Here is a 17,951-nt window from a genome sequence, read left to right as displayed (position 1 = left end):
TAGACCGTTCAACCTCTACCTATCTTGGAACTCGGAACCAAATGAATGTTAAAAGTCTGTGTGAGTATAACATTACATGACTATAACTATTAGATCAGCCGCTGTCAAGTCGTTGTTCCTCCTTTAATGGTTGAGATATATATTAGGCTTTCTCTAACTCCAGCAATAGACTTCACTGCCCTAGCCAATCAGAGATAAGAGGTGGTGACATTGGTGGCAGGGCTGTATTATGGGAGCCTTAAGAGTCTCATTGAACTTGTCTGTTTCTGGATCTCAACGAATAAGACCGGCCCAGCACTACTTTACCATCTCTCTTCCCCGTGGGGTTTGGAGGTAAGGCTATTAACTGTGACCCCTGACTTGACTGTGATAACACTTTATGGGCATGCATGCATGCATGAATGCCTGCTCTGAGGCTGGACCTATGCCTCATAACCCTTGTCAATCTGGGCACTGGGGATGTGGAATAAATGTTCTCTGGGCAAGAGGGACCATATATTTTTTTTTTGCATTCACAAATGCTGAACTAATACATTTCAGGCACTGCCAGAGAGAAAAGTTTGGATTCTGTTTTTTTTTCCCCATTTGTTTGATTTGCTTCTCATGGCTCAGACTGGACAGAGACAGACTGTCAGTGGGCGCTAAGCTCGTCCTCTGTAGGGGGAACTGGGTGTTAGCATGCTTTGGGCTTTGACTTAATGCTGAAAGCGGCACCCGCAACATTCCTGCCACTGTCAGACCGTGTTATTCCAGCGATCGAGCCAGGATCCAATACTGACCACACACATTAAAGCAAAACACATTTAATTCCACAGGGAAACAAGTCTCATCGCCTGTGAATTCTCGGTGGATTTCAGTTAATATGTTTTGAGACAGCTCTTTAAACAGATGGTCTATATTCTACTTCACACCTCTCTTAGCTAGAGTTCTCTGTTGTAACCATTTGGGGGTCGGACTGGGACACTTGTCCTCAACTGAATTGAAAGTCTGTGTTAAAGAGCTACACTGTAGGCTAGCTACTTCAGTCCAAATGTATGTTATGCATAGGAGTGTGTCCCAAATACACTTCACATGAACTGGTATGTAAGGTCAGACGGTGGGCACAGGAAGGGACAGAAAAGGGGTTAGGGAAGGAGGGAGAGAGGGATGGGTGAGGTGAGGGGTAATGGTTTTCTAAACCAGGTCTCTAGGGTTGCTTCAGTTTTACCTTCATGGCAAATATGGTCAATGTTAAGATTGACTCCCATCTCCTCTGATAGTTTCATAATGGGATCATCTTGGGAATGTAATGCATGTTGCTAAAAGCTGTGGAGTTGATGGGTGTTGTATGTAAAGCTCTAGATGGCTGACCAACCCCTGTTGTCCAAAATAAGCTGGCCTTGACTGGCATGTTATTCATTGATTTACTGTGTGTGTGAGTACGAGCACGCAGGCACTCAATAAGCTCAGCCAACTTCATTGTCTGGAAGAGCACCTAACACCTGCTGATGAACTGTGCTTTATCATGGTTAAAAATAACCCCTCTGTATATCAACGGAGTGACACTAGTTTTATGATCTGACGATTGGTCTTTCAAACGGAAAGGTGTCATCTCAAATGATTCATCCACACAATAGCATTCTGACATTTGTTAGTTAAATATAGGACTATATAACCTCAGGAATCTGTTCCTGTCTGTAAAGGTAATGATAACCTTCAGGTTGTCCCTAAAATGCCCCGAATGTGGTATGACAAGGCCATCAGCTTGAAATAATAAGTTGGAGTTGAATTAAAGGGACAGTACATAGCTGGGAGATATCTGCTATTCCTTAGCACATGTGCAACGTGTTCACCTTCTGTTTCTAGAATAGAGTAAACACATTTAGTGCACTGATTTACGATTGGGATGGCAGGGCAGTGGTTGTAAAGAATTAAATAAATAAAAGTTGAATTTACTGTTATCTGTTTGCCTTAAACTGGAAATCTATAAACAAAGTATTGGAAAGTAACAGTGCATTTTAGTGCCTGGTGCAAAAATGCTTAAATGTGGCCCTCAAAGTGTCCATTGCAGTCCCAGTCCCAGTGTAATGGTTAGTGTGTTATCCAGACAACAGGTTATCCTGACTATAGAGCAGAGAGGAGAGGCCCTCCATGCCAAGAGGAAATGGCTGAGGATTAGTCTTGGAGCTGTTTAGAGCTGAGGGCCTCAGGGCAGCCAGTGCCAGTGGTGAAAGAACACCACATACACTACTGTTCAAAAGTTTGGGGTCACTTAGAAATGTCCTTGTTTTTGAAAGAAAAGCACATTTTTTTGTCCATTAAAATAACATCAAATTGATCACAAATGCAGAGTAGACATTGTTAATGTTGTAAATGACTATTGTAGCTGGAAACAGCTGATTTTTTATGGAATATCTAAATAGGCGTACAGAGGCTCATTATCAGTAACCATCACTCCTGTGTTCCCATGGCACATTGTGTTAGCTAATCCAAGTTTATCATTTTAAAAGGCTAATTGATCATTAGAAAACCCTTTTGTGATTATGTTAGCACAGCTGAAAACTGTTGTCCTAATTAAAGAAGCAAGAAAACTGGCCTTCTTTAGACTAGTTGAGTATCTGGAGCATCAGCATTTGTGGGTTTGATTACAAGTGCATTAGAGTGTCTAGTTTGAGAAACAGATGCCTCACAAGTCTTCAACTGGCAGCTTCATTAAATAGTACTCGCAAAACACCAGTCTCAACATCAACAGTGAAGAGGCGACTCCAGGATGCTGGCCTTCTAGGCAGAGTTCCTCTGTCCAGTGTCTGGGTACTTTTGCCCATCTTAATCTTTTATTTTTATTGGCCAGTCTGAGATATGGCTTTTTCTTTGCAACTCTGCCGAGAGGGCCGCATCCTGGAGTCGTCACTTTACTGTTGACATTGAGGCTGCTGTTTTGCGAGTACTATTTAATGAAGCTGCCAGTTGAGGACTAGTGAGGCGTCCTCTAACTCAGTTGTGCACCGGGGCCTCACACTCTTTCTATTCTGGTTAGAGCCAGTTTGTGCTGTTCTGTGAAGGGAAAGTACACAGTGTTGTACGAGCTCTTCAGTTTCTTGGCAATTTCTAACATGGAATAGCCTTCATTTCTCAGAACAAGAATAGACTGACGAGTTTCAGAAGAAAGGTCTTTGTTTCTGGCCACTTTGAGCCTGTAATGCTTCTTTAATCAGGACAACAGTTTTCAGCTGTGCTAACATAATTGCAAAAGGGTTTTATAATGAACAATTATCCTTTTAAAATGATAAACTTGGTTTAGCTAACACAACGTGCCATTGGAACACAGGAGTGATGGTTGCTGATAATGGCCTCTGTACGCCTATGTAGATATTCCATTAAATATCAGCCGTTTCCAGCTACAGTAGTCATTTACAACATGAATCATGTCTACACTGTAATGGACAAAAAAATGTGCTTTTCTTTCAAAAACAAGGACATTTCTAAGTGACCCCAAACTTTTGAACAGTAGCATACACGTACATAGACTCCACTCACGTCAGATATTCCAACACGTCAGATATTACTGTACTATGTATCTCTATTTGCCACGGATGAAAAATGTTACTAGGCCTGAGTGGGTTTAAAATGGTCCCTATTCCTTATCTAGTGCACTAGAGCCCTGGTTAAAAGTAGTGCACTATATCAGGAGTAGGGTGCCATTTTAGACACCGCTTTGTGTGGGGAGGAAAGATTCAAATGGTTCGGTCTTAATCAAGTATTTCTGCAATCCATCCATGCCCCTGTCAGTTCACCAATCTATTCCTTCCCCCCCTGCGCTTATTTGTGTGAAACAGAAAACCTCAGTACTCTTGTCTCTCATGTCCAGGTAATCCAATCTAAACATGGCAGATGAAGAAAATGAGTAAGTGTAGCCTATTTATCTTTGTCATCTCAGAAACTATGGAAACGACAGCCAGTGTATCTAGTGATGAAGATGTCATCCAAAACAATGTCTTCCAACAAAATGTCTCATGTTTTTTTAAATTTCTTTTCTTTTCAGGGAGGAAGGTACAGTAAGACTGAGAATGTATTATTACTTTTTGACTGAACAAAATATGCTTCAAGCCACTGTACGCTGAGTGTACAAAACATTAGGAACACCTGCTCTTTCCATGACATAGATTGACCAGGTGAATCCAGGTGAAAACCTATGATCCTTAATTGATGTCCCCTGTTAAATCCACTTCAATCAGTGTAGATGAAGGGACAGGTTAAAGAAGGATTTTTAAGCCTTGCGACAATTGTGTGTGCAATTCACAGGGTGAATGGGCCAGACAAGATATTTTGAAACGGGGTATGGTAATAGGGGCCAGGCGCACCGGTTTGAGAATGTCAAGAACTGCAACACTGCTGTTTTTTTTTCACGCTCAACAGTTTCCCGTGTGTATCAAAAATGGTCCACCTCCCAAAGGACATCCAGCCAACTTGACACAACTGTGGGAAGCATCCCTGTGGAACGCTTTCGACACCTTGTAGAGCCCATGCCCCGGCAAATTGAGGCTGCTCAGAGGGGAATAGGGGTTTACAACTCAATATTAGGAAGGTGTTCCTAATGTTTTGTACACTCAATTGCACATATAATGCTAAGATTGACTATATTAGCTATATTGCTGAGCTGACTTCACCTATGTCTGCGCAGTCGCAGAAACCCTCGCAGAGGAAGGTAAAAGCTTTGCATGGCTCCGTGCGTTACTTGGACATTGTTTGATGGAGCGCATGATAGATATACCGTAGCAAGTCTATTGTGCTTCTTGTGTCATTGTCAAAGCCTGTCATAGGCCATTCGTTACTGTTTACACTCAAATTCTCTGTGAATTTCAAAAAAGCATGCTTCGTGTACCTGATCAAAATACACACGTTAAGTGAGATCTTTTTCACGTGAAATTTAAAATGCTATGTCTACGTTTTGTCTGTCAAGATAAACATGTGGAATGTGCATATCATTTGTATACTGATTTCCTACCCTTCTGTCTCTGTGGTGTATGCTTACATCGACATCCAATTCATGAGTATGAGACTTATACCCTTTTCATGCGTCCATCTCCATAGACAGTGTTGTTCACTCCAGAATGATTCTCAATGTTCTGACAAAGGTTGCATGACATGTTTGTATGTACTGTATGGAAATCACGCTGATACTGAATCAGATTTAAACATTTGGATCCAATCTGATCCTTATGTATGAAAATGAGTTTCATACCAGTTTGATGGTGGAATAAACAGTTTGCCTTGATCTTATCGTAGAAGTGGCCCCGACGACAGATCTAGGATAAGATCACCCAACCCCAATTCTAAACCACAATCATTATTATACATAAACAATATCTGACCCTAGGTCAGTGGTTAGGGCCAACTTCTACCAACTCATTGCTTTATATAGAACCAATAATCAATCTTCTGTCCACTCATCAGTCGAGGTTGAAGTCCCAGCAGAGGAAGGTAAAGCTTCCCATGTGCTGTGAACTGCATGGAAACAGATCTATATATTACCAAGATACGCATATTGTACAGCTAGAGATTCAGTTTTCTTCAGGGTTGAAATCATCTATATTCCTAGGTCATACATACCAGTTTCATAAAATGCATTGTAACATATTGGCTCTAGTCACTGGTACCTTCATTTCAGTCGGCATACAGTATTCCTATAGTTAGCGCTGCAGTCATGATTTTGGCTGTATTAATGATGAACAAAACAATGGGCTTTATTCATATGTCTGATGTCCTTACAATAGAGGCTGCTCCTGCAGAGGAAGGTCATGACCTTCAATGCTTCATATGTAGAGATTCTGCATGCTAATACACATGTAATATACCCCACATACAAGTTATATTTTGTACCCAAATAGGTTACATTTATAAACATTTAGAAAAATATTTTGGTATGTGCACAGTGGTTTTGTAGTCAATCAAGTTGAAAGCAGTTGTCTAGCAGATATATATATATATATAACACCTCTCCTCGTGGAGCAGCAAAATAATATTGGCTTCCTAATCAGAGCAAAGACTGTACTTCTCTCTGCCTTATTGTCTCTGCCTTAGCATAACAGTGGCTGGCACTAAACAAACGTATGCTTTTAGCTATAACAGAACCTGCCCCAGAACCTGTAGAAGGTAAAGCTTTTCTTGGCTATTATTATTATTATTATTGGCTTACTACCAAAAAAGTTAGCATCTTTATCAAAGGGATAGTTAAGTGATGTATCTGCAGTATATCTAAATATGTACAATTGCTGAACTATCCCGTTTTCAAGTCATTTGCTTCACTCATTGCAAATTCACTAATCAACGACATGACTTTTACCACAGAACCTGCCTCTGCAGTTGTAGGTAAACCGTGTCATGGCTTGATATGCTTCTTGTTATTGCACATTATTATTATGATTGAATAATCATAATAATAATTGATCCCCTTGCTAATCCTTCCCTACCGTTACCATAGAGACCACACTAGACGTAGAACCAGGTGACGCTTTCCTGCTTTTCACATTAAATATATCACTGCTGCACGTTAGGATGCGCCCTAGCTACGGCATCATGATTAGACTTTTCATTTCCGCCTTGCCAGAGATAAGTGTTTAGAGTAAGTCTGTCTTGTTTGCTTCAAGCTTTATTCACATACTAATATTGTATCTTCACTATAGAACCAGAGCCAGAACCAGAGCCAGAGCCAGAAGTAGAAGGTAAAGGCCATTTTTGCTTCACCATGGTCTTTAGTTTCTAGTATATATGTATATTTGTGCTAATAGTACACATTCACTAATGCCAGTGAAGTAATCGAAGACACATGAGCAATCGGCATTATATTAATGTAGCATACAGTACATACGTATTTTCACAACACTAACTGAGTTATTTTTATTTTTATATATATTATAATATATATTATTGTTCTCGACCTCATATTTTTTACACTCAACTGATCCACTCCTCGTTCTCTTAACCTTACAAAAGAGCCCACTGCAGTAGAAGGTAATTTTGATATTTAACCTCGACATTACGAAGTTTTCCCCTGCATAGATTATACCTTCTATCTGCAGTAGTAACATAATATATTAACTAGGCACGACAGCAGCATGCAGCTAATCTGTCCCACGGGTGCTGTCAAAGCCGCAACAAAATATTTTTGCACATTCATTTTCGTAATTATTTGCTTCATGCTTTATTGAGCTTTTCTTGGCTTCATCTTACAAATATGTACAGTACATCGTCTCATATTCTATTATTCGCTTCACGCCTTCCTATCTTTGCTAATCAGTCTGATGATGCTTTTATCACAGACCCGCCCCCCGCAGTAGTAGAAGATAAACGCGTTTCTTGGCTTCAAATTCACTTAGTTTGAGCTGCATTTGATATCCCAGATGTATGCATGTTATAAACTGTATTATAAACTGAGCCCTGAACCCTGAATGCTCATTGGCTAACAGCCGTGGTGTATCAGACCGTATACCACGGGTATGACTAAAAGTGTATTTTTACAGCTATAATTATGTTGGTAACCAGCTTATAATAGCAATAAGGCACCTCGGGGGTTTGTGGTATATTGGCCATATGCCACACCCCCTCTGGCCTTATTGCTTAAATAGCACACCTTTCACTGGTACCATTTGGGCCCCTTTAGCATACCCAGCGAACAAACGTATCATATTGATAACCCCCATTACTGATTCATATGTACTGATTCAATATCAATAGACCTTTACAGCATCTGTTTTTACAACGTCATATTCTCACACGTCACTGATCCACATTTCAGTCTTATCGACTACTAAACGAATCCTTCTCATGTCCCTCACATAGAAACGCCTGCAGGAGAAGGTGCCTGTTAATACGTTGTTGTCTTGTACAGAATGCATGAAGTGTAGACCTATAACTATAGACTGTGACGGTCTGCTGTGAATGTTCTTTTGTATTTCTTAGTATCTAATACTCTGTGTTTTATACCATTCCGCTGCCTGTCAGAACATTGAGCCATCACTATGTGATAATGCATTGGTTTGGGTTGCGTAATACACACTTTCATACAGTAGGTTTCACTAGATAAGGCCTATCACTGAAATACCCTGCCGTAATAATCCAATTTGTTACCATAAATGTGTGAATATTCTGTTGAAAGCTCTGTGTGTATTCATCCCTTCGCTTTCTGTATGTTTTTCACCAACAGCCGGTGGAGAGACTCAAGGTGAGCGCTGTCTAGTTCTTTGTAACTATAGTTCTAGATCGAGTCTTGTTCTATGTAACTAGTCCTAGGTCTAGTCTTGTTCTATGTAACTAATTCTAGATCTAGTCTTGTTCTATGTAACTAGTTCTAGGTGTAGTTGTCAAGTTCACTGTATGTATTTTGTAGAGAATTTCAGAAAATCATGCGTCTCAGTCTAATAATATTGGATTGTTTTTGCTATAAAACAAGACCGTACATAAGTCACATGTAGATTTCGTTTTGAGAAGTTTTGAAGTTTTGAAAAACGTCTGTTGAAACATTTTCAAAGGTATTTATGTGTTAAAATACTTTTCAAACCTTTTTCTAATTTTGGTTAAGAGGCATTTCAAAATTTTGATTTTACTAATCAGATTTATATTGATTTTGATCACTTCTTATTTCTACTTTGAATCAAAAATAATATAATATAATATATCATATATCATTGTGACTTACAGATTCCAAAGCCAAACCAAAGTAAGTGTTTGATTCTATTTCGGCCAATAACTTTCTCTTGTGGTTTGCCGTGTCACTGAATCAAAGTAATTGAATGGAGAGTATTTGATGGAATCATCTCTAATGTTTTTCAGAAGTTTTATGCCAAATGTTGCCCCTCCAAAGCTACCAGAGGGAGATGGTAAAGTCGATTTTGACGTGAGTAATGTAATCCTACCAGCAAGATCATCTGAATATAGCAATAAGAGTGCCCAACTCACTAATCACACTGTGTGTGTGTGTGTGTGTGTGTGTGTGTGTGTGTGTGTGTGTGTGTGTGTGTGTGTGTGTGTGTGTGTGTGTGTGTGTGTGTGTGTGTGTGTGTGTGTGTGTGTGTGTGTGTGTGTGTGTGTGTGTGCGTGCGTGCGTGTGTGCGTGCGTGTGTGCGGTTTACAGGACCTGCATAGGAAGCGTCAAGAGAAGGACATGGCTGAGCTGACCTCTCTGATTGAGTCTCACTTTGTCCAGAGGAAGAAAGATGAAGATGAGCTCATCAGTCTCGTCAACAGGATCGTAAGTCCTCTACTGTGGCACAGCTGGAGCTCACACACACACACTGCTCACACACAGCTGGAGCTCACACACACACACACACTGCTGGAGCTCAGACACACACACTGCTCACTAACAGCTGGAGCTCACACACACACACACACACTGCTGGAGCTCACACACACACACTGCTGGAGCTCACACACACACACTGCTGGAGCTCACACACACACACTGCTCACACACAGCTGGAGCTCACACACACACACTGCTCACACACAGCTGGAGCTCACACACACACACTGCTCACACACTGCTGGAACACTACATGGGCGTGTTGGTGAACTGCACACGTAATGAGTGACATTGCAAGCCTGACGTTCTGGCTGGCTTCCATAGCTTAAGCCCAGGCTCAGTGTGCCAACATAGTCTTGAGGTACACAGAGAAATCAAGTTGGATACCTTATCTGTGTGTGTGTGTGTGTGTGTGTGTGTGTGTGTGTGTGTGTGTGTGTGTGTGTGTGTGTGTGTGTGTGTGTGTGTGTGTGTGTGTGTGTGTGTGTGTGTGTGTGTGTGTGTGTGTGTGTGTGTGTGTGTGTGTGTGTGTGTGTGTGTGTGTGTGTGTGTGTGTGTGTGCGTGTGCAGGAGAAGCGTCGTACCGAGAGGGCAGAGCAGCAGAGGATTCGTGCTGAGCAAGAGAAAGAGAGACAGGCCCGTCTAGCCGTGAGTCTCTCATTGTGTAATGTTTCCATTGTGATATCAAGGCCAACTGCGGCCCAAGTTGTTTTCTTCTCTTGTTTAACCTTCTGTTGCTCACTCCCCGACGCAGGAAGAGAAAGAGAGGAGGGAGCAAGATGAACAGCGTAGGAAGCACGATGATGACGCTAAGAAGAAGAAGGCCCTCACTACCATGACTCACACCTACGGTGGCATCCAACAGAAGGTCAGCGCTAGCTCCACACTCACTCGGTCTCTCTCATGATTACAACATTCGCATCAGATTTGCTGCCCCCTCGTGGTTATCTTGACACTTGCGTGCCCTCTCGCTGTGCTGCGGTGATGTCCATCCACAGCAAGAGGGCAAGAAGGGAGCCAAGAAGCAGACGGAGAGAGAAAAGAAGAAGAAGATTCTGGCTGACAGAAGGAAGGCTCTGATCATCGACCATCTCAACGAGGACAAACTCAAGTATGATGTATTTAATTACCCCCAAATACTCACGAGTCCCAAATGGCACCCGGGCTCTGGTCAAAAGTTATGCACTTTTCAGGGACACACGTTGAAAGCTCTATTTCATTATTGAAATGATCTACTGTACATAAATACATATGGTTGCTTAGAAAGTCTCCTGTGAAAGAGAGACCAAAAGTAGAACCGCATGCTCTGACTGAACGCTGGCTTCCCATTGGTTGTCATCCTGCAGGGAGAAGGCCAATGAGCTGTGGCAGTGGATGATGGAGTTGGAGGCGGAGAAGTTTGACCTCGGCGAGAAACTGAAGAAGCAGAAATACGACGTAAGGGTTCTCACTCAGGTCCAAGCTATGGTGATAATACCCGTGGCTGTACTGTGCATTGTGATCCACAGGGTAAGAACAAGATCACTGGTCGTGCCCAATGACATGACAGCATAGTACGGTGACGATTGCAAGATTGTGATATTTTACCTCAAATGGGTCTGGGTCTTTTTCTTGTGTCCTGACCTCCATATCATCTCCTCTGAACTCCTTATCATCTCCTCTGTCATCCAATGACTGCATAGCACAGGAGGCTGGTGAGGGGAGGACTGTTCATAATACATAATGGGAGTGAAATGAGAATAAATGTACTTACTACAACAGTGATAGGGTTGTCTCACCGACCTTAAAATGAATGCACTGACTGTACGTCTCTCTGGATAAGAGGGTCTGCTAAATGACTCAAGTGTTACTGTGAAATGAATGGTATCAAACACATGGAAACCACGTGTTTGATACCATTCCATTTATTCCGTTCCAGCCATTCCTATGTGCCGGTCCTCCCCAATTTAGGTGCCACCAGCCGCCTGTCCTCTATACCAAAGCATTACACGTGTCCCTTAACATTCTGTAAATGGAGTCCATTTCACTGAGAGTAACTTACACTCATGAAATACAAAGCAGTTGAAATATATACATGCGTAACAAGCCACATCCCCTATTCTGAAACTGGTGGTGTTAATCCTACTGCCTAAGAGGGGCGCAGCTGTCTAAAACTCTGACTTGCTTCCAGATGAATGTTCTCCAGACCCGAATCAATGAGCAGCAGAAGTTGTGAGTAATGGGCTGTGGGGGCGTCAACCTCACTGTTGTGTAGTCCGCTGTCAGTCATTGTTGTCAGAGTGAGCGTTTTTTATTTTACACTCGGGGCTCAGGGAAGCTCAACCGGGCGACGGGGTCAGGTCAGGTGGTGGACCACAGGTGAACCACTGGTGAACCACACGCTCCTCAGACAGGTGGTGGTGCAGCCAGGCCGTGGCTCCAAACTGCAGGATCCCAGGTTTCCCTACAGGTGTCAGTCAGTGTGTTGTCTCAGTGCTTAGGCAGCCTCCACTGTGTGTCCCTTCACAGATCAATCAGCTTCTGGCCCGTGTCCAGGACCACCAGAGGTAAGTACCCAGAGCCACACTGGTCAGTTTCCCCTCTATTTAAAAGAGCTTGGGGGGCCTAAACCAACCAAGCAATTATATTGAATGCTACTCATTAAAAAAAAAAAATAATAAAAGCCCAGTGTTGGAGTACTATCAAGACATTCAGGGGTGTCTCAAAAGTCTGAAGTGGCTTCCTCTCTTCGTCTCCTCTCCTTAATCTGTATTGATCTGAAGACACAGGGTGTGTGAAAGCAACCTTTCCTGCTTTTATTCTCATCAGTGCAGACGAAGGAAAGGAGACAAGGTGAAGGAGCTACTTTAGACCATTGAGATACACCAATTGTCCCTCACCCATTCACTGTTCACTGTCTTAACCCCAAGGCCTTTTAAAGTCACATGATCCTGCTTGAAGAGAACGAGCTGGGCGCATATGATTCAACCTGGGAGAAAACATTAGGATCGTAGTGCTACATCCTAATTTGACCAGTCTTTTTTGAGTGGCTCCTTCCATTCCATCCATCCCTCTCCATTCATCTAGAATAGACCCCAGTAGACTGGGAAGATCGTGATCCTAATCAACAGCCTACTATTGGCCCCAGAACATTGTGTCATCATCAAAACTGACAGTAGATTAGATTCTCTGTAGGCTAAGGAACTTAGTTAAGTTGTATGTATTGCAGTGCATACAATATGTACTGTAATGCCTCCAAAAAATGACCTCTGGAAAAAAAATCTGTAAGTTAAAGTACAGAATCCAATATGTCTGGGTTGACTCCTGTCCACTATCTGAAGTCTCACTGTTTTCTGATGGTAAGTTGAATTTTACAGATAGATTGGCTGGCTATAGCTTTTTAACTCAAATGTCAGACTTTAGGAATGATAGATTGATAGCCTATGATAAATTATACATTTAAATTGTGCATTATGGGTGAAATTCTAACTTCCAATTCAGTCAAATGTTCACTTAGTCATGCACTGATGTCAATGGCAAACTACGAGACAATGAAAGCTAGGATTTGGCCCTAAGAGAACATCACGGTAAGACCGCTGAAGATAGGACACGATCGCCATGTCATTCATTCATTCATCCTCGTCCTTCACTAACCCCTGTTTGTGAAAGTTCTGTGTTCCCTTTCATCCTGTGACGCATGCCAACTCTCACAGAACTGTCTCTGTTTCCATTCCCATCTCCCCTCTCCCCACTTTCATGCATCAGTCTATCTATCTCTGACTCATTCTTTCAAAACTCAACTCTCTCTGCTCCTGTAATCATTATAGAAAATGTTGAGGATAGATATGCTGAAGATGTTGCGGGTAGAACCTTTGAATGGCCTCCATATACATGTCCTCAATATTTAAAATATTTTGTTGGTCATATGTATTCACCTACATTAGCATAATAATCACTTGTACTATTCCTTTTAGCTCTTAGTATAACTACATGTATTGTTCTTAAGTATATCAATATAATAGCGACACATACTGGTCAGATAGAAACAGTGACAGAGGTGTTTGACTGGTCTGTCGACTCTGTGTGGTTTCACAGTGCCAAGGGCAGAGGCAAGGCCAAGGCGGTCAGGAGGTAATGAGACCTGGCAGGATGAAGTCTCCAGGACTGATACGCCAGATGATGATGGAAGATTGTTTTGTTGTTCTTCTTGTTATCAGTGCGCATGCAAAGGACTATGGAAATGTGCTGTTGTCACGGTCCCTGTTTGCTGTGCATGAGGCTAGAAACAATAAAGAGATGTTTGCTTTTGATTGTGTGTGATTTAATTTCAAAGAAAAATATTGAAAAGTTTGAGGCCGGAAAAAAATGTACAAGACTGGTGCTACCCATGTGAAAATGCACGGAAGACTCCAGCAAGTCGCTTTGGATAAATGTGTCTGCCAATTTGTATATATTATTATTATATAATGTACAATACTGTGGCCCCAGTAGCGCTGACGCTTTCGTCTCAATTCCCTGGGGGGGCGTGAATTCAAATCTAGCTTCCTTCTCTCCCTCCACCTCCGGCTGATAACTTAACATAACGTAAAGCGTTTCGAGCATCTGGGAAAAGCGTTATATAAATCCAATCAATTGGTATTATTAGACTTGGCAACAAGTGATTGAAATAAATACATCTATCTGTTAACCAGGCATATAATACCACAGTACAACATAACACATAATAGTGCCTGCACAGTGCAATCCCTTACAGAAAGAACACGACTTCACGTGTAGAAAATCACGATTTCACATAAGACATTTCACTTGACAACGTGCTTTAGGGACATTTCACGTGACGTTTCACATGTGAAATCGGGGTTTTGGAACACTGCACATGTGAAAACAGAAATGATACACAATGCTTTTATCATAGTGTTTTCTATTTACATTATTTGACACACATAATTATATTGTGTGTGTTTATTTCTACAGTTATTAATAATCATTTACCTGGGATTTGAACGGCATTGTGATCGTCCTGTTACACCCACCATGTCTGTGTCAAAAACTGATTTCACCTGTATTCCTACACTGGACTCAAAAAATATATATATAAAAAAATCTCAGTTTTGTTCAAAAATACATTCAAAAACTGTATTTATCATAGTGATTCAGGAGTAACACTGAAATAGAATAGTATGCCCCATCAACATTAGATATATATACAGAAAACCCTCAAATGACTGAAATACCTCAATTAAATCAATGATGTGAAAATACACAGATTAACTGATAACTAAAATAGCAGTGCACCTGGCACTCTTTTGCTAAGTGCATAGGTAATTAATGAGTAGGGGAATACTACAGACTTTGTGGCACAGCAGAAATATCATCACACCTCAAATCCCAGGTCATATTTTAGCTGAACAGCGAACCACTCACTTTAAAACCACCATACCTTTTCATTACTTTACTTGTAAATTGTTTGGGATGGTTTGGGACCATCACGTGATGTCCTGACAACTGGTAAAACACATGCCTTGAGAACATCTTACAAACATCCTAATATGGTCCTCACCCTTAATGGAAAAACCACATGAATTTCACGAGATCGCATGTGATCATATGTGAAGTTAACGTGATAACGTGGCAATATCCATTGCAAAATGTGAAATCATGAAACGACAAATGACAACATGTAAGCACGTGTGAAAACATGATCTCATGTGATGTTCCAAAAATAAGTTTGCAAATGATTTCAAATGTGAAATTTCACTTGCACATGATTTCACATGTGAAGTGTTCCAAAAACACATTTTCACATGTGAAATGTCACACAACGTGTTCAAAAACACGCTTTCACGTGATATTTCACATATGAAATCATTTGGGATTTCCATAAGGGGAACACCAGAAACCTACATTTCCTGCTACACCACCAGGTCTGTGGCCATGACAGAAATCGGCCACAGATTTATTGTCAAGAATACATTTTTGCACTGCTAAAAGTTGCACAGAATCAAGTCAATAATTGTGCGATTATCTGACAACACAACATGGTCCCAACAAAAAAGTAGCAGTGCTCAGGGACACGTAACATGAAGTGTGCATAAATGCACTCAGGTTTGAACTTGTACACTTTCGGTCTGGAATACAATTAATGTCGCAGCTGTGCTTGGTAACTATGTAACTCAGCAGTGCTTGGTAACTATGTAACTCAGCAGTGCTTGGTAACTATGTAACTCAGAAGTGCTTGGTAACTATGTAACTCAGCAGTGCTTCAAAACGTATTTGTTAACAAGAACATACAGTGGGGCAAAAAAAGTATTTAGTCAGCCACCAATTGTGCAAGTTCTTCCACTTAAAAAGATAAGAGAGGCCTGTAATTTTCATCATAGGTACACTTCAACTATGACAGACAAAATGAGAGAAAAAAACATCCAGAAAATCACATTGTAGGATTTTTTATGAATTTATTTGCAAATTATGGTGGAAAATAAGTATTTGGTCAATAACAAAAGTTTATCTATATACTTTGTTATATACCCTTTGTTGGCAATGACAGAGGTCAAACGTTTTCTGTAAGTCTTCACAAGGTTTTCACACACTGTTGCTGGTATTTTGGCCCATTCCTCCATGCAGACCCTCTAGAGCAGTGATGTTTTGGGGCTGTTGCTGGGCAACACGGACTTTCAACTCCCTCCAAAGATTTTCTACGGGGTTGAGATCTGGAGACTGGCTAGGCCACTCCAGGACCTTGATAAGCTTCTTACGAAGCCACTCCTTCGTTGCCCGGGCGGTGTGTTTGGGATCATTGTCATGCTGAAAGACCCAGCCACGTTTCATCTTCAATGCCCTTGCTGATGGAAGGAGGTTTTCACTCAAAATCTCACGATACATGGCCCCATTCATTCTTTCCTTTACACGGATCAGTCGTCCTGGTCCCTTTGCAGAAAAACAGCCCCAAAGCATGATGTTTCCACCCCCATGCTTCACAATAGGTATGGTGTTCTTTGGATGCAACTCAGCATTCTTTGTCCTCCAAACATGATGAGTTGAGTTTTTACCAAAAAGTTATATTTTGGTTTCATCTGACCATATCACATTCTCCCAATCTTCTTCTGGATCATCCAAAAGCTCTCTAGCAAACTTCAGACAGGCCTGGACATGTACTGGCTTAAGCAGGGGGACACGTCTGGCACTGCAGGATTTGAGTCCCTGGCGGCGTAGTGTGTTACTGATGGTAGGCTTTGTTACTTTGGTCCCAGCTCTCTGCAGGTCATTCACTAGGTCCCCCCGTGTGGTTCTAGGATTTTTGCTCACTGTTCTTGTGATCATTTTGACCCCATGGGGTGAGATCTTGCGTGGAGCCCCAGATCGAGGGAGATTATCAGTGGTCTTGTATGCCTTCCATTTCCTAATAATTGCTCCCACAGTTGATTTCTTCAAACCAAGCTGCTTACCTATTGCAGATTCAGTCTTCCCAGCCTGGTGCAGGTCTACAATTTTGTTTCTGGTGTCCTTTGACAGCTCTTTTGTCTTGGCCATAGTGGAGTTTGGAGTGTGACTATTTGAGGTTGTGGACAGGTGTCTTTTATACTGATAACAAGTTCAAACAGGTGCCATTAATACAGGTAATGAGTGGAGGACAGAGGAGCCTCTTAAAGAAGAAGTTACAGGTCTGTGAGAGCCAGAAATCTTGCTTGTTTGTAGGTGACCAAATACTTACTTTCCACCATAATTTGCAAATAAATAAATAAATAAATCCTACAATGTGATTTTCTGGATTTTTTTCCCCTCATTTTGTCTGTCATAGATGAAGTGTACCTATGATGAAAATTACAGGCCTCTCTCATCTTTTTAAGTGGGAGAACTTGCACAATTGGTGGCTGACTAAATACTTTTTTTTTGCCCCAATGTATATCCACACACTCTCAAAAATAAGAGTACGGTTACGGTACAATGTTGTTCCCTGGTTTACAAAAAGGTCAAAGGTACATGATACTGGTCGGTACCTTTTAAGGTACATGTGCGGATAATCTAGTAAAATGGTTAAAACAATATTTACTCTGGGCCTCCTGAGTGGCGCAGTGGTCTAAAACACTGCATTCTTGCTCCGCTAGAGATTCTGGTTCAAGTCCAGGCTCTGTCGCAGCTGGCTGTGACCGGGAGACCCATGGGGCAGTGCACAATTGACTCAGTGTTGTCTGAGTTTGGCCGGCAGGGATGATCTCATCCTATTGAGCACTAGTTACTCCTGTGGTGGGCCAGGCACAAAGCATGCTGACACAGTTGCCAAGTGCATGGTGTTTCCTCTGACACATTGGTGCGGCTGGCGTCCGGGTTAAGCGCCCAGAGGCTGGATTGTGTTTTGGAGGGCTCTCAACCTTTGCCTCTGCCGAGTCCGTACGGGAGTTGCAGCGATGGGACAATACTGTTGGATACCACAAATAAGGGGTACAAATAAAATACAAATATGATTTTGCCAATATATTCAATCATTACTGCGGTTTGAAATGTAGGTAGGGCAATGTGCTGGCGGGGGCTCATCATATGTTGGGCAATTTGATGTATTTGTGCCAACCGTCAGTGGAAATGTTGTACCAGTTTCAGTGATTTATCATTGTGTTGATGATGGTTGAGCCCCTCTTGACACTTTCAGTTCTGCAGTCTCTGTAAGAACAGCTGACAGTCAAGAGCTGCGCTGTTA

General features: G+C 41.7%; 1 protein-coding gene across 4 annotated transcripts; it reads left to right on the top strand.

Moving 5' to 3' along the window:
* Positions 1-230: 230 nt before the first annotated feature.
* Positions 231-13,569, top strand: LOC112216852 (troponin T, cardiac muscle-like). 4 transcript variants are annotated; one of them, XM_042300143.1, is made up of 15 exons: positions 231-333; positions 3,848-3,883; positions 4,022-4,029; positions 5,434-5,460; positions 6,663-6,701; positions 8,183-8,200; positions 8,677-8,695; positions 8,809-8,872; positions 9,110-9,226; positions 9,851-9,928; positions 10,035-10,148; positions 10,279-10,391; positions 10,627-10,717; positions 11,451-11,491; positions 13,355-13,569. In XM_042300143.1, exons 2-15 carry the CDS (start codon positions 3,864-3,866, stop codon positions 13,392-13,394), a joined length of 789 nt encoding a protein of 262 aa, XP_042156077.1. In that variant the 5' UTR covers positions 231-333; positions 3,848-3,863; the 3' UTR covers positions 13,395-13,569. The 4 variants fall into 4 exon arrangements, with proteins under 4 accessions (XP_042156077.1, XP_042156078.1, XP_042156079.1 ...); XM_042300144.1 differs by lacking the exon at positions 11,451-11,491 and adding an exon at positions 11,789-11,826 and having other exon boundaries at positions 232-333; XM_042300145.1 differs by lacking the exons at positions 5,434-5,460; positions 6,663-6,701 and having other exon boundaries at positions 233-333.
* The last annotated feature ends 4,382 nt before the right edge of the window (positions 13,570-17,951 follow it).

Source organism: Oncorhynchus tshawytscha, linkage group LG17, assembly GCF_018296145.1.
Source record: "Oncorhynchus tshawytscha isolate Ot180627B linkage group LG17, Otsh_v2.0, whole genome shotgun sequence".
Taxonomy (NCBI): Eukaryota; Metazoa; Chordata; class Actinopteri; order Salmoniformes; family Salmonidae; genus Oncorhynchus; species Oncorhynchus tshawytscha.
The sequence above is the reverse complement of the archived record's forward strand: the minus strand, read 5'-3'. Positions and strand labels throughout refer to the sequence as shown.